The following is a 15,393-nucleotide window of genomic DNA, read 5'->3' as shown; positions in this document are numbered from 1 at the left end:
AGTCTGGGATATATTCCGGGCACATTTAATGGAGGCAAGCAAAGAGAAAGCATGCGAGCTATGTACAGACCTAGCAGTCATACCGGGTGGTCTAACTTCTGTTTTGCAGCCACTTGATGTCAGCTTGAATAAGCCATTTAAAGATCACTTATGTGAAAAATGGAGAGAATGGATGTCATCTGGTTTGGTGAAGATGACAAAGGGTGGGAATTTTCAGAAGCCTGAGATCACCCTAGTCACCAGCTGGGTTAAAGAAGCATGGTATTCAATACAGTCTGAAATGATTCAATGCTCATTTCTTAAATGTGGAATAAGTAATTCAATTGATGGATCCAAAGATGACGTCATATATGAAAGTGAGGATGATGCACAACAAAATGGAGAGCATGTTGATGACGACGACAACTGCTACACTGATGATGCAATGCCTACAGATGAATTTATAAATGAAATGTTTGATGACTCAAAAGATGAAGAAGAATTTAAAGGATTTTGACATTTTGTTTTAAAATAAATATTTCTTTCGTTAATTCGTATTGTTTTATTTATAATGTTATGGGACAAGATTAACAGGTCACATTATATGTGGACATGGCATTTTAGGGCTAGTTTTCAAACGAAATTTCTAGTTCACATTATACGTGGATCGCATTATACGCAAAAATATACAGTACATGCAAATGATACTTCATTGTTGGCCCATGGATGTGGCCAGGGTGGTGATTAATTTAGTATATGGCTAATTTTTTTCTACTCCAGAAACAAGTGTGAAATGTGGTTCTACAACCACAGTGTCAATCGCAGACTATGACTGCAAAGACAGCTTTTCTCAAGGCATTCCAGTTTCTTCTCACAAACATACCCAAATCTTGAACACTTATTTATTTTATAGCACAGTAGTGTATCCAATACAACTTTTGTAGCATTTAGTAGCATATCTAATCCATATAGTTATGGCTGTGAATTGCATGTGTTGTTCTGACTGGTTTTCTCTTTTCTGCAGGATGAAAAATCCTTTCTGGGATAGAAAATTCTGCTACCTCCATATGAGACCATATGGTGGAAGTGGAAGGGTTTTTCTTAGTTGCTATCAGAAACAATGAGAAGTCATTGTGTAGGTTCTATGGAGAAAGGACATATAGAACCACTATTTTCTGGTATTAAACCACTCAACAAAGAAGTAAAAAAAAATTGTTTTAATTCAACTAGTTTTGCAAAAAAAAATTTGTTTTGCTTCATCAAGAAATGGTATGAATTAAATTAAAAAAACTATAAGCCAAGTAATAACAGTTAACATTTCTAGTGAAGAATATTTGAAAATGTTTAAACAGTGGAAAGTGTGCATTCGCTGTTACACTGGCTTTGGGTTTATGAGTTTCTGAATACTGCTGGTTTGTCATGATGGATTAAGGAGGACTAGAGTTGATGTAAAAATCATCCCTTGTTCTTTGTTGCACTGTAGAGGATACTTCATTATTTCAACTGATTCTTTGAATGCACTTGAGTAAATGAGGTAATCAATGTGGAGCATTTCAGTTTGTTGCTAATCAAAGAATCAGTTGAAATGATTTGTATTTGCTGTATGTGTTGACAGCCCTGATTTGTGATTTCTTTCATTCTCAACATCCTTGATGTGTTCTGATCAGCATATCTCTCTCCAGAATCTAAGTTTGTCCTATGTAGTGTAAGCCCACAACAGCAACTGATCTTGTAGATGCCTGGAGATTTTGTTTGGAAAGAAAGTGAGTTTTTGATTTTTTTTTTTTTTTTTTTTTTCAAAGCAGTCTTTCTATTTTATCTGAGATTGATTATATACATGGGAGAATCACTGCTCCTTTATATTCTTGGTTTATTTGTTCTTCTGTTTGTTTGAGAGATTGAGACAGAATTTTTTTTTTACTAATGTTCTGCCATAGTGCTACATGCCTATCTGCTGTTCAATAAACGTTTTGCAAACGAATTTCCAATATTTGGTTCTTGTTTTCAATGTCTTTCATTTTTTAATAGAATAATGTTTGTGTATTTGAGTCTACAGTTCACCTCTGAAAGCTGCTCAACTTTAATTTTCTTTAAAACTTTCTTACTCTTCTTTACAATAGGAAATTCAATTTTATCCTATTCAGCACTAAATAGTGATCATTTCCAATTTCAAATGCTCTGTATACTCTTGTATCTTGAACCAGTAGGAGTACATCACTAACAATAAAAGTCAATGAGACTTATTTATTGCATCTCTTCATGTGAATTTATGCACATTTTTATGCTGAACATGATCTTAGTAATAACTAGTCCATGTCCCAGAGAGAAATTCAACAGGTACTTACCATTATTATTAGCTTTGCTCTTTTCTCCAAATTTTCCTATATGTCTAGTAACCATTCCTACTCTGCTGTTTCAAAAACTCTACCGAGGACTAACTTTTCCTTTTTTTGTTGTGTCAGCTGTCTTCCCTAAATGTCTCGAAAAATTCCCCTATTTCTTTCTTACTACAACCTTCTGCAAGACTATAGGGACAAAAGTCTCATTGTCCAGTTCCCCATTCTGATAATTGCCCACACTCTACCTGATACTGCCTGCCATTCAAAATTATCCACATATTTAGTGTTTAGTACATTAGCTGCTACTCTTCCCTGATTGTTATTACATGAATATAACATCTTGTATTTGCTGCTAAGAAAGATAGCAGTTTTGTCTTTGTTTTGGTAAGATGTATTATGTAGATCTGGTACTTATCCATTTCTTCTGCTAGGTCTATTTGTTTTTGTTGATAGTATCATTCTTGAACTCTGTTGATGATGAATTGGGATTGGTTCCAGTAGTTTTTTTTGCTGTTTGCTCTGGTTACACAACAAAAACAATGCTGTGGCCTTGTTTAACAGGACAGTGCTCTAGTCAGTGTGAAATTCTGTCATGTTGACCATCATTTTGCACATGTCTAATAGCCTCTGCTATTATACCATCCAATCCAGGTGCTTTCTCATTCTTTTGGTTTTTAGTGCAGTTTTAAGTTCTTGCATTGTAAAACTGTTACACATAATGAAAAATTATTTTTGGATTATGATAAAACATCTGAAGTTCACTGATTAATTATTTAATAGTTTTTCAAAGTGGTTCTTCCATACTAAAAATTCATTTATTGTATAGAGACAATAGCCGAAGTAGGTGCATCCCAAATGCATTTCTAAGTAGGAGCAGCCCACCAAGTTAGAGCTCTAGTCTTTTTTCCAAGTTTAACTCAATTTTGTGCTGTGTTGTGTGTGTGTTACAACTTCATATTGTACTTCCTAAAGATGTTTTAGACAAAATACTGAAAGAATTAAAATTTTAATTCTTTCTCAAGTGCTGTTTTATTCCATTAAGCCTTGAACAAATGAGGACTTTAGATCTCTTGTTACAATGTGTATTGTATCATTTATTCATTATCAACATTTGTACTGTAACAAGTGACCGTGCACTGAAGATGATGGTTTGAACTAACTGGCAAATAGTAACCTATGATATATATATATATAAACTGGTTGGGAAGATGCATTTCTTCTTGCTGCAAAACTAAATACCAAACATGCAATACACAGATACAAATCACTATTTTTGCATTTTCAGAATTAATTATTATTATTTTTAAATATAAAAACTTTGATTTTGGTGTTAAGTTCAGAATGTTATATTTGTTACATATAAACTTACCACACAAAAACCATAATATATATGAGTTAGAACTACAATAACTGTCAGTAACTGGAGTAAATGTACTTCTTTTTCTGCAAAATAAGGCACTAAGAACACAAGTGCCATGACAAATCCCACCAAATATAGCATCCAATTGAAGGCATCACATCTTGTAGATGACATCTGACTTACAATTAATCTGCACTATAATGGAAAAAAAAAAATTAGATGAAAATTTTTAAGTATAATATGAAAAGTTCAGAATAAATTTTTACTCTATTCTTAATTAGAAAAATTTCACCCATAATATTGAAGATTTAACATTCATAACAATTTTATTCATAAAAATAAGTAAATGCATTAAGTATACTATTACATTTCAAAACGAATTAAAGGAAATTAAAAATAATAATAAAAATGACTACATCTCTTCCAAAAGCTTGATGTTACAGAAATTATCTTTGCAGTGTGAAAATTTTCAATATTTCATGTTGTGTGCCCTTATGATAGTATTACATGATTAAGTTTATGTTATATGCATCTCACCATTATTCCTTCCATATTAGCCTCATTTGTCATAATGAGGCTAATATGACAATATGTCTCCAATACTGTCATATTTTATGTGTCTGCTAAGATATTAATAAGTGCATAGTTCAGCCGACATTTTGGACTCTCCCTGGATTTTTTTTTTTTTTTATAATCATAAGCTTGGTATCAAATACTTCTTTTGCTAACCCTTCCTTTCCTATGTTGTTCATTTCCCTAATTTTCCTCAAGAGATGTACAGGGTCCATTGATAGCATTATTACATGATTAAGTTTATATTACATGCATCCTACCATCATCCCTTCCAAATGAGTCTCATCTGTCACATCTCCAATACTGTCATTTTATGTTTGTCTTCTTCCCCCCCTCTCATAAGCTTGATAGTAAATACTTGTTTTGCTAACCTTTCCTTTCCTATATTGTTCATTCCCCTAATTTTCCTCCAAGCTCTTGTTTATATCTAAGGTCTTTAGTTTTTGATCAATTATTTTTAGCACAACTCTCAGACACAAGTTAAAAATAGAAGTTGGTTATTTCTACTTAATTTTTCATCTTTGCTAAAAATTATGCTTTTACATATTCCAGTGGAAAAGCATTCTGCCTATTTTCATAGTTTTTATTTATTTATTAATTTTTTTTTACTGCTGATTTAGTTAAGTGAAACCTTTTAGTTGATTTGATTCTTTAATTGTTAGAACTGGAATGCATTTAAATATGAAGGTATTCTAAATAACAATAGGAAGAGTGTTCTTATTAACAGGAGGAGAAAAGTAATATTAAAGAAATAATACTGTTCAAGGTGAAATTTTTCTTACAAGATTGTTAACCCTAGACCAATGTCTGAGTCTGGAATTAACAATCTTCTTGTTCAAATACAAAGAACACCATTCATCATGTATAATGATGTACATAATAATAATTATAAATTGATTAAAAAAAGCAAACAGTTGGGTAGGGAATATTTAGCCTATCATCAGATTGACAATATACTGAATTCCTATTTGAGACAGTGATATCTCAAAAATTTTGCTATAGTTAGAGTAGCAGTATATTACATTATGCAGGAAGTAGTAATATTATGGGGCAGTTACTTAAAGAGAAAGAAAAGGAAAATATAATTAATCGTGATTTTAAAATTGGAAATACTGACTGAGAAAATGAAAAACCTAAATATATGAAAATTCAAGGGTTATTCCAGTTTCTAAGGGAGGTTTATTGCATAAAGCAGGGAATTATAGACCAATGAGTCTTCTTGGTATTATAGACAAAGTAATGGAAAAAATAATCATATCCAGTATTGACAGGGATCACTTGTTGATCCCTGTAGATCCATGTTTTTGTTAAGGGGAGACTTGATTATGACAAATCTTTCTTCCCTCCCCCCCCCACACAATTAAGTCACAAGAGAAACGGACCATTATAATGGCTATATTCTGATTTATTTGAATTTCAGATGCAATTTATGTAGATCAAAAATCTTCTCATCAAAATGTACCAAATAGGTACTGAGAATCACCTAATAATAAGACTCACTTGTATAATGATATCATTCCTTTCTTTCATGTTTTTAGTCAGGCCAATGGATTATGACTTCCAGCTTTATTCACCCAACATTGAAGGCGTATTTAAAAACCTTGAACTAAATGTATTATAGAGGGATTGTATCATAACAGTTATGAGAATTGAATGGTTAGTTGTAATCAGATAAATTTAACAAGAGACAGAGAACAGAGTTATCAAAGTTTATAAGTTAGCTGATATAGGATAGAGTTTAGTTAAGCAAAATGCAAACTCCTATTAGAGGAAACACTAAGAAAATATTAGATAGTTGCAGGTTTTTAAATCTGGCCTTGAGTTTCTAGTTGGGCTCAGGCTAGCTTTTATGTTGCTCCCACCCACAAAAGGTTATTTGCAAACCTATAATACATTTTGTAACATGAGCAAGCTAAGGACTCTCCCCCCCATTTGTTTATCAATTTTATTTTTATTTTTTTTTTGTATTTTTAACTCTAGAGAACAAATATGAAACTTTTTCAAAGCCACTTCAGGCCTCCAATAAGCAGAGCATTGGTCTCACACTAGGCAATGAAATTCACTCCCCACCTAAAGACAATCACAAACATCCTTGCCCACAGTGGGATTCAAACCTGCAGCCTGTTGGTTGGAGAGCAGGTATGCTAACTACTTGGCCAACCAGGCCAGCATGGTACTGATTGAGCTATGGGATTGATTTACTTTTGGGTGCTCCAGCTTGCCCTCACTCACAAACATACGGTCAACTTTAAACATCTGATAGTGGTTATGTTTAAATTCTGGTATAAACATGAATTTCAATAATTCATCAAGTTCATGTCGTTGCCACCCCAGATAGAATTATGTTTCCTGGCACGAGGCAATAATAATAATAATGGTAAATCTGGCTGCAAAAGTTTTGCACCCTAGATTACAAAATGAAATTTGCTGGCCAAAGGTAGAATATCCATATTTTTAAAGAGAAATGGGGAAATATGCATTTTACAGTACACAAGATTCCCTTCATGTGTTCTATAGAACACAAGACTGGATTTTAGTCTGAAGTAAGTTTCGCTGTACGTGGGAACAAAAAGCTTTCAGTACTATATGCTCATTTTCCTGAACAGATAAGTATTATTTTAAGTAATAATTGGTAAATTTGCTTGAATCTTATATAGTATTATTTACTTTTCGTATCTTAGTGTGTCTGTGTGATTTTTGTGTGCTTTCTGAGTTATTTCAATTTGATTAATTGTATAGATACGATTATACTAATTGAATAATTTGATAGATACGATTATTAGCATGCACATGATGCCAATAAGCAGGAATACAATGGCGTCCAGATCGCCATCTTTGTCCAAAAATTTTAATATAAAGGATTTTATTCAGTGTACGTTTGTGAAATGTATACTTTGAGGAGAGTGGTTGGAGTCTGGTTAGACAATGATAGTGGAGTGAATGTGTGCAGAAAGTATAAGGAATGTGAGGATTTAAAGTGTGTTTCAGGTCGTGAGAGTGATATTGTTGTTGAAAGTGAGAATGTAGAAAACAGTAATATGTGAGTACCAGATAGCTGTGAGAGTGGAGTTGAAAGTGAGAATGAAGGTAAAAATATAGAACGAATGAATGAATTAACAGATAATAAAAATGAGACAGATGCAATGAGTGAGATTGTATGGTTACGTGGAGCGATACATAGGGCAAATTGGAAGCTGGAGCGTTGGCAAAAATGTTTACCGAGCATACCAACTAATAAACGGCAAAAGTATGATAAGAAAAATAAGAGTATGATAGTGAGTGTAAACAAAATGAAAGCACGAGTGTTGTACAGAGATTCTTTAGTAAGGGGTGTGATAGGTGAGAGTTTGACAAAATCATACCAACCTGGTGCGAACGTTAAGGATGTAAGCAAGTCAATTAGAATGCAAAAGCAGAGGGTGAAAGAATTGATAGTAGCAGGTACAAATGATTTGAAAGCAGAAAAAAAAGCTATGAGAGAGGATTTGAAGGAATTACTTGAGGTAACAAAAGAGAAGAGTGAGAGAGTTAGGATGGCGAGTCTGTTGCCGCAGTATGACAGTGAAGAGTATAGAAGGAGGGTCAAAATTGCTAATGACTTTATGCACAGATTATGCAGGAGGAGTGGTGTGGAATTTGTGGAGTGAGTTCGATGGGCAAAAGGATTTATATAAGATGGATGGTTTACATTTGAATGGATTTGGTGTATGGAGACTTGAAAAGGTGTTGTTGAATGAAGCGGAAGTAGATGTGCAGAATCAGGGAAACTAGAGTTATTGGGGGGGGGGGGGGAGAATAGACATGCAGACTTTAGGGAGACAGTTGAGTGTACAAATGTGTGTAATATGCCCGAGCGAGTACGAAGGACAACAAATCACAATGGGATAGTTAGCACAAGGCATCAAAATAGGGATGGGACAAATGGGCTTCTGCAATTCATGTATACTAATGCCAGAATTATTAGGAACAAGAAGGAAAAATTTTTGGCCTTGGTTGGCACTTCCAGGCCAAAGGTTATTCACATTAGTGAAACATGGCTGACAGAAGATGATAAAACTAGTTGGATTGAATATGAGGGGTATGGTGTGGTCAGGAGTGACAGGAAGAATAAGATGGGGGAGGAGTGTTATTGATGATAGCTGATGAGCTGCAGCCAAGGAGAATAGAAGTGGAACTGCAGGATAGAGAAAAGAGCACATTTGAGGTTATTTGGTGTGAGATTGAGACTAGCAGAACAAAATATACAGTTGGGTGCTGCTATAGACCAGGTGATGGAATAGATGGTGGAGATAGTATGCATAAGCAAATAGAAGAAATGAGTGGTAGGAGGGTAATTATTATGGGAGATTTCAACTATGGTAACATTGATTGGAAGGAGGAGAGGACACATGGGAGGAAGGAATTGGATTTTATGTAGTTATTAAGGGATACTATCTGCGACAGCATGTAATGGAAAATACTAGGGGTCAGAGAGTGCTTGACCTTGTAATTGCATCTGAGAATTTGGCTGTAACCAATATGACCACGTTGTCACCAATTGGTGAGAGTGATCATAGGGGTCTTGACTTGGGAGGTGGCTAAAGGTGTAGAATTTTCAATTAAGACAGGGTACATGTGGAATTATCGGGCTGGTAAGTATGACAAGCTCAGGATTTTGATTGGATCAGTGCCATGGCATGTAAAACTGCAAGGGCTGGATGTTGATAGTGCATGGGAGGCGGTTAAGAAGTGTTTGCAGGCAATGACTGACTGTATACCTAGAGTTCGAATAATAAATCAAGTAGGGGGTTAAATGGATGAATAGCACCATTAAGCTTGAGCTGCAAAAAAAGAAACAACTGTGGAGGGAATTTAAGGAGAAAGGTGACCGGCAGGCACATGAACGGTATATAAGCGCAGGCCAGAAGGGTGAGCGTGGTAAGAAAAGCAAAAGCAGATTATGAAAGAACATCAGCCATGCAGGTTAAAGAGAATCCCAAACAGATTTTTCAATATGTTGCAAGTAAAAGAAAAAATTTATATGGCAGAATGATTTTAAAGAATGCCGATGGTAGGGAGGTAACCGAATCAGCTGATATAGTGGAATTACTGAGCGAGCACTTTGCAAGAGTATATCATCCAGGTGGCGACATTGCAGGAATGAATGAACCAATAGCTTATATATGGGAATTGTGGTGAATGAAGTGGAGGTGAATAGTCTATTACAAAACCTCAATGTCAATACATCTGTGGGATTGGATGGTATACCAGCTCGTGTCGTATGTGAAGCGGCTAAAGAATTGTCAGTGCCCTTGACCATTTTGTTTAATTTGAGTCTCGGGTCTGGGTTAGTCCCAAGCGGGTGGAAAGAGGGAAAAATAGTTCCACTGCATAAAGGAGGTTCCAAGACTGCTGTTGTAAATTACCGACCAATCAGCATATCAGGAATTGTTGGCAAGGTTGTGGAGAAAATAGTCAAGAGGAAATACAGGATTGGATAGATGAAAATGGGATACTATATGGGGGACAGCATGGTTTTGTGAAGGGTAGATCATGTCTCAGTAACTTGCTCACGTTTTATAACACAGTGACAGCCGAACTGGATAAGGGTAATGGGTTTACAGTGATTCTACTGGACCTTGCTAAGGTCTTTGACAGGATACCACATGGAATTCTAATCAGTAAAATGCAGCATATGGGGATGGATAGAGGATTGGTGAGATGGATAGGAGGGTGGTTGACGGAGAGATATCAATATCAGAGAATGGTTTATTCAGGAATAGCATCCAAAAGACGGCCTGTGACTAGTGGTATGCCACAAGGATCTGTTCTTGGACCACTGCTGTTTAATTTGTTCATTAATGATATAGGAAAGGATATGAGAGGAACAGTTCATTTGTTCGCAGATGATGCAAAGTTGGGTAGGGCAATAGCGAATGCAGATGATGTCAAAATTTTGCAAGATGATTTGGATAGTTTGGAGGACTGGGCTAAGGACAATGGATGTCAATTTAATGTGGCAAAGTGTAAGGTTATGCATTTTGGGGCGAAAAGATTAGCAGCAGTATATCACATGGTGGAACTGTACTCCAGGAGATTGATGAGGCCAGGGATTTGGGAGTGTTGGTGGATAGGGAGTTGAAGTTTAGGGGGCACATTGCAAAAGTGGCTATATCAGCTCATCAAATCACTTGGTTGCTGAAAAATACTTTAACAAGCAGAGATTATTGTTTGTATGTTATTGAGTATAGAACAATAACCTACAAACAGGTTATTGTTCCTCTGTATCGAGTCTTGATAAGACCCCATCTAGACTATTGTGCCCAGATATGGGCCCCAGGGTTTCTTCTTGATGGGGAGGAGGAGGCGGAGAGGATCCAGAGACGAGTGATCAAGACGATAGCAGGTCTATGGAATGAACCTTATGAGAACAGGTTGAAGATTTGCGGATTGCAGAAATTGGTCGATAGGCAGAAAAGGAGTGATATGATTGAGACATTCAAATTACTGAAGGGTTTCTATAAGATTAATTCAGAAGATATTTTTGAGAATAGGACTGGTGGTGGGAGAACTAGGGGAAGCTGGAAAACATGGAAGCTGGGCAAGAGTATGGTTAGCAAGGGTGTTAGAGCTAGGTTTTTTACTTGGAGAGTGGTAAATGAGTGGAATAAGCTGCCAGAGTCTGCTGTGGGTGCCATGACTGTGAATGAGTTCAAGGCGAGGTATGACAGATACTGTGTGAATGTCGAATAGTTGTTCTTGACATGATGTTAGGGCCTCCCTCGAATGAGTCTATCAACTCCTTGGACTTCCAATAATAATAATTTTGTTGGTATGAAGAAAACTTATGACAACAGCATTCAAATATAAGGAAATTTAGATGGTAAGAGGATTGCACAAGTATTGCTGTTTCTTGACAGGATACCATAGAAAGTGAAGCACATGATGCGAAGGATTGACTATTGATTGTTTCACATTGGAAACAATGCTCAACACATACTAATTGGCTATTTGTACTCTATTACACACACACACACAAAGGCCTGATAAAGACTTTTGTAAGAGCTTTTGACAAAAGTAGTTTTTACTTACTTGAAGGGGGGAAGTTTCCAAAACTGAATGATGCAAAAGTTCAATGTTACTGCTTGGTTAGAAAATTATATTCCACTGAAATATAAAATTTGCAATATTGGAGTCATGGCAATTAATGGACTAGCTGAAAGAAGACACATTGCTTATGGATTTTTTTTATAATTGCAATTCCTCTTGATAGTTCTAAGGGCAGTTGAACATATCCAGCACAGAGGATTCCTGGTGGTGGAAAGTCCATGTAAAACAGTGCCTCTTTGTGGTGCACTGTGGATTCTAGGCAATGACTTAAAGCAACAATAATGACATATCATCCCTTGATGGGCTTGTAGAACTCAGAGATATAAGCACAGGACAAAAGTAATAACAGTGACCTTGAAGACTAACATCAAGAATGGTGGTTCAAATCCTGAAGACAGGCCAATTAACGCTTCAAAGAAGGCATTTCCATATCCAAATGCGACTACCTAACGGAAACTTAAATGGTCACGTAACTGATGTCCTTGGAGAGACACAACTGTTAACTGCTTTTCAGAGAAAAAATTGCTGGGAACATCTTGATTTCTAATATTTACTACCTTAAATATGGAACAATCTCTGAAATAACTACTGTAAAAATCTCAATAATTGTTCTACATCTGTCAGTTTTTTTACATATTATACTGTATATGTTGAATAAAAATTTTGTTAATGAGGAATGTTTTTTTTTTGTTATATGATAAAGTAACCTAAAAATGTGTGTATGTGTTAACATTAGGTAATATGCATGCAGATTAGTGTTTTTTTTTTGTTTTTTTTTTGAAACAGCTGTTGCCAAGTAAGAAGAACGCTAGCCAACAAAAATAGGCAAGCAAGAGAAAAGCTGGAAAGATGGAATAAAGTACCAAGTTAAGTTTTCTAATCTTGGAAGAGTTTTCATATGCATTTTTAGCTACTCTCCAAGGAGGAACTGTGAAGTTAATAATTGAAGGACATTATAATGTATCAAGCCTTTGTATATGAGAAGAAAGTGATATGTTCTAAGGAGCAAGATGGAATCTGCAGTAAAGTTCCTTTTATTGGAAGTGCATTTGGAACTGTTCAGTTAAAGTGTACTTTTATTGTTAGAGCCTACTTCAGACAAATTAAAGATATGTTCAAGGAACCCTGTTATTGAAAGAAGACGTATGAAAGTCTATTAGTTAAGCTAGCCAATTTAACTTTCAGTGTATTCTAAGGAATTTGAGAGATAAGGCAGAATGAATGATTGAGTAAAACCACAGAACTTTTAGCTGAACAAACAGTACATTCAGTTTGTTTTAAACTATTTGATGTTCTCTCTCAGAATTGATTATACTTCAAGCTAATCTGATGGTCGGATCCCTTTCCAGTCTCCTTAGTTTCATCTTGTTACTTTCTAACCTTTCTGATTTTTCAGAATCTATGCTATTAGAGTAACTCAAGGGCTAGGAGTCTATTTTATGCACCCCATTTCCATTTCCTATTATTCCACTCTACAGATGGCAGAAAAGCTATTAAAAAAATGTATTTCCCCAATCCATCTGGTCAATGTGGGAGATTAAACCAAAAACTGCCATGAATATGAAAAGGAAAAAAGAAAGAAAGGCCATATTGGACAAAGTAATATAATCATGAAGAAACAGTTCCATACCTACAAAGGGGTACTGTCTCAGATGAAAATAAACCTGATCAAGTTTTAAAAATGAATAAGTCATTAAATAAGAAAAAACAACCAGCAAGAATTCTATACATAGCTACTTATAATGTGGATACTCTTATCAGTGATGATAAGTTAACACTTTCATTGCCAAGCTGAAAATTGGAATTTCGTGTGGTGGCCAAATTTTTTTTATTTAGTTAGCGACGTCCACACGATAACGCGTGATCGGCCATTTGGTGAGAACTTGCATCACGCGATATCGCTTGATTGGCAATGAACATGTTAATAAACCTAGATAAACAGCTGAAAGATATTAAACTGGAATATAATTATGTATTGGGAATATAAGTGAATATAGATATAAATGAAATACAATCCAAGATCTAAACAATTGACATTTGCTAATAACAAGTGGAAAACAAGATGAAAGCAAACATGGTGTTGGTTTTTTGATTAACGATAAAATAAATTTTATTTAGATGTAAAATTTATATCAGAAGGAATCTGCCAAATCACAATAATTCTAAATAGAAGATATACCCTAAGAACAGTGCAACTTTATCTACCTAGATGTAGCTACGTGGATGAAGCAGTAAGAACATGTTTATAAATATATACGCAGTTTTCTAGAAAAGGGTAAACAATATTTTAATGGCAGTTCAATGCAAGGGTAGGAAAAATGAAAAATCCAAATGAAGCATCTATGAGAATTAATGGTAATGGCTCAAGAAATGAAAAGGGGAGAAATGTTAAGAAATCTGCAGAAGACAGACATCTAAAAATAGTGAATACTTTTTTTTTTTCAAAAAGAAACATCAAAAACAAATGGACCCAAATGGAACTAACAAGGACGAAATTGATTATAAATTAACAGATAAACCATACATGGTACAAGACCAATATTATAAAAAAAAGTAAGATTAAGCAAAGATCATAGATTAGTCTGAAGCAAAATAGCGATAAACCTAAGAATGGAAAGACAAACTGATATATATATATATATATATATATATATATATATATATATATATATATATATATATATAAACATCTTAGAAATAATGCAAATGAAAAAAGAATTTCAGGTAAATTTATAAAAAGACATTACAAAAATGAACCCAATTTCCAATATTGAAAATTTATCTGGGAATTCTCTCTGAAAGAGAAGATATGAGGGGAAACATAAGTTGCTAAAGAAATTTTTCAATACATGACTGGACAGACGAAAACAAGCAAAGACCCCATGGAAGATGTGGTTAACAATGGTGTGAGGACCAGATTTTTTATGAAGAGAGCAGTGAATGAGCAAAATGGGTTGCAAGTGCTCTATCAGTGAATGAGTTAGACAAATTAAAAAACTAAATTAAAAACCCATTAGAAAAAAGAAGATAAGTGAAACAAGATGCACATGGTGTAAGAAACAGAATATACTGAACTTCGCAAAACAATTTGAAAAAAGATAAAGGAGAATATAAGACATTTCAATACAAAAATGATAAGAACAATAATAGAAAATAACAGTATAAAGAAAACTTCCTGATAATGCAGGCAATCTTTATATAGCTGGTGTAAAAAATGAAAATGGAATACTGATTACAAACAGAACAAATATGTTGGATATTATAGCTAAATTTTATCAAGAATTATATACAAATAAAGGAAAAGTAAAGAGACTGCAATAGAGAAAAGGATACTGAAAACTATCATGATTATCAGTCAAAATTGGAGTGTTCGTGCAAGCTCCTGATAAGATAAGTATTATTTTCAGTTATCGTTGATAAAATTAGTTAATATTGCGTAGTTTTGTTTGCCTTGCGTATTTTAGTGGGTCTCTTTGTGTGTTTTTGGCGTGTATAACTTATTATTTGATAAAACACATTGCAATAATTATGGCACCTGTACGAAGGAAAATGGCGGCCAGTAATGATGGTTCGCCATCGTTATCAAAGAACAGTAGTATAAAAGAAATGAGTCAGTGTACTAGCTGTGAAATGTATGCTTTATGGAGTGCAGTCGGAGTGTGGATAGATGATAATAAAGGATTGAATGTGTGTAGAAAATGTAGGGAGAATGAGGAATTGAAGTGTATTTCGGATCGTGAGTGTGATATTTTTGTCAACCTTCAGAATGAAGAAAATAGTGATATGACAAGAAACGGCAAGGTTGTACATGAGAATTATGAGAGTGTGAATGATAGTATTAATGGTTTCTCAGAGAATAAAAAAGATGAGATAGATGCATTGAATGAGATCGCGTTGTTGAATGGTGCGATAGAAAGGGCAAAACAGCAGCTAGAGTGCATGAACAAAAGTCGACCGAATGAACCAACCAATAATAAAAGGTATGACAGGAAAAATAGGCGTATGAATGTGAACATGAACAAAATGAAGGATAGAGTGCTGTATGGAGACGCG

General features: G+C 34.7%; 1 protein-coding gene across 1 annotated transcript in view; it reads right to left on the bottom strand.

The window, feature by feature from the left end:
• The window catches only part of LOC150107392 (ethanolaminephosphotransferase 1-like), a 182,192-nt gene that overhangs the window by 22,590 nt on the left and 144,209 nt on the right, over nt 1–15,393 (bottom strand). Inside the window, exon 8 of the mRNA XM_090391860.1 lies at nt 3,688–3,873. Within this exon, the coding sequence (XP_090247986.1) occupies nt 3,688–3,873 (186 nt within the window). The remainder of the gene's footprint in view (nt 1–3,687; nt 3,874–15,393) is intronic.

Source organism: Typopeltis vanoorti, chromosome 4, assembly GCF_054136105.1.
Source record: "Typopeltis vanoorti isolate ZY-2024b chromosome 4, IOZ_Tvanoo_1.0, whole genome shotgun sequence".
In the NCBI taxonomy this organism is placed as follows: Eukaryota; Metazoa; Arthropoda; class Arachnida; order Uropygi; family Thelyphonidae; genus Typopeltis; species Typopeltis vanoorti.
Note: the sequence above shows the minus strand (reverse complement) of the source record. Positions and strands in the feature narration are given on the sequence as shown.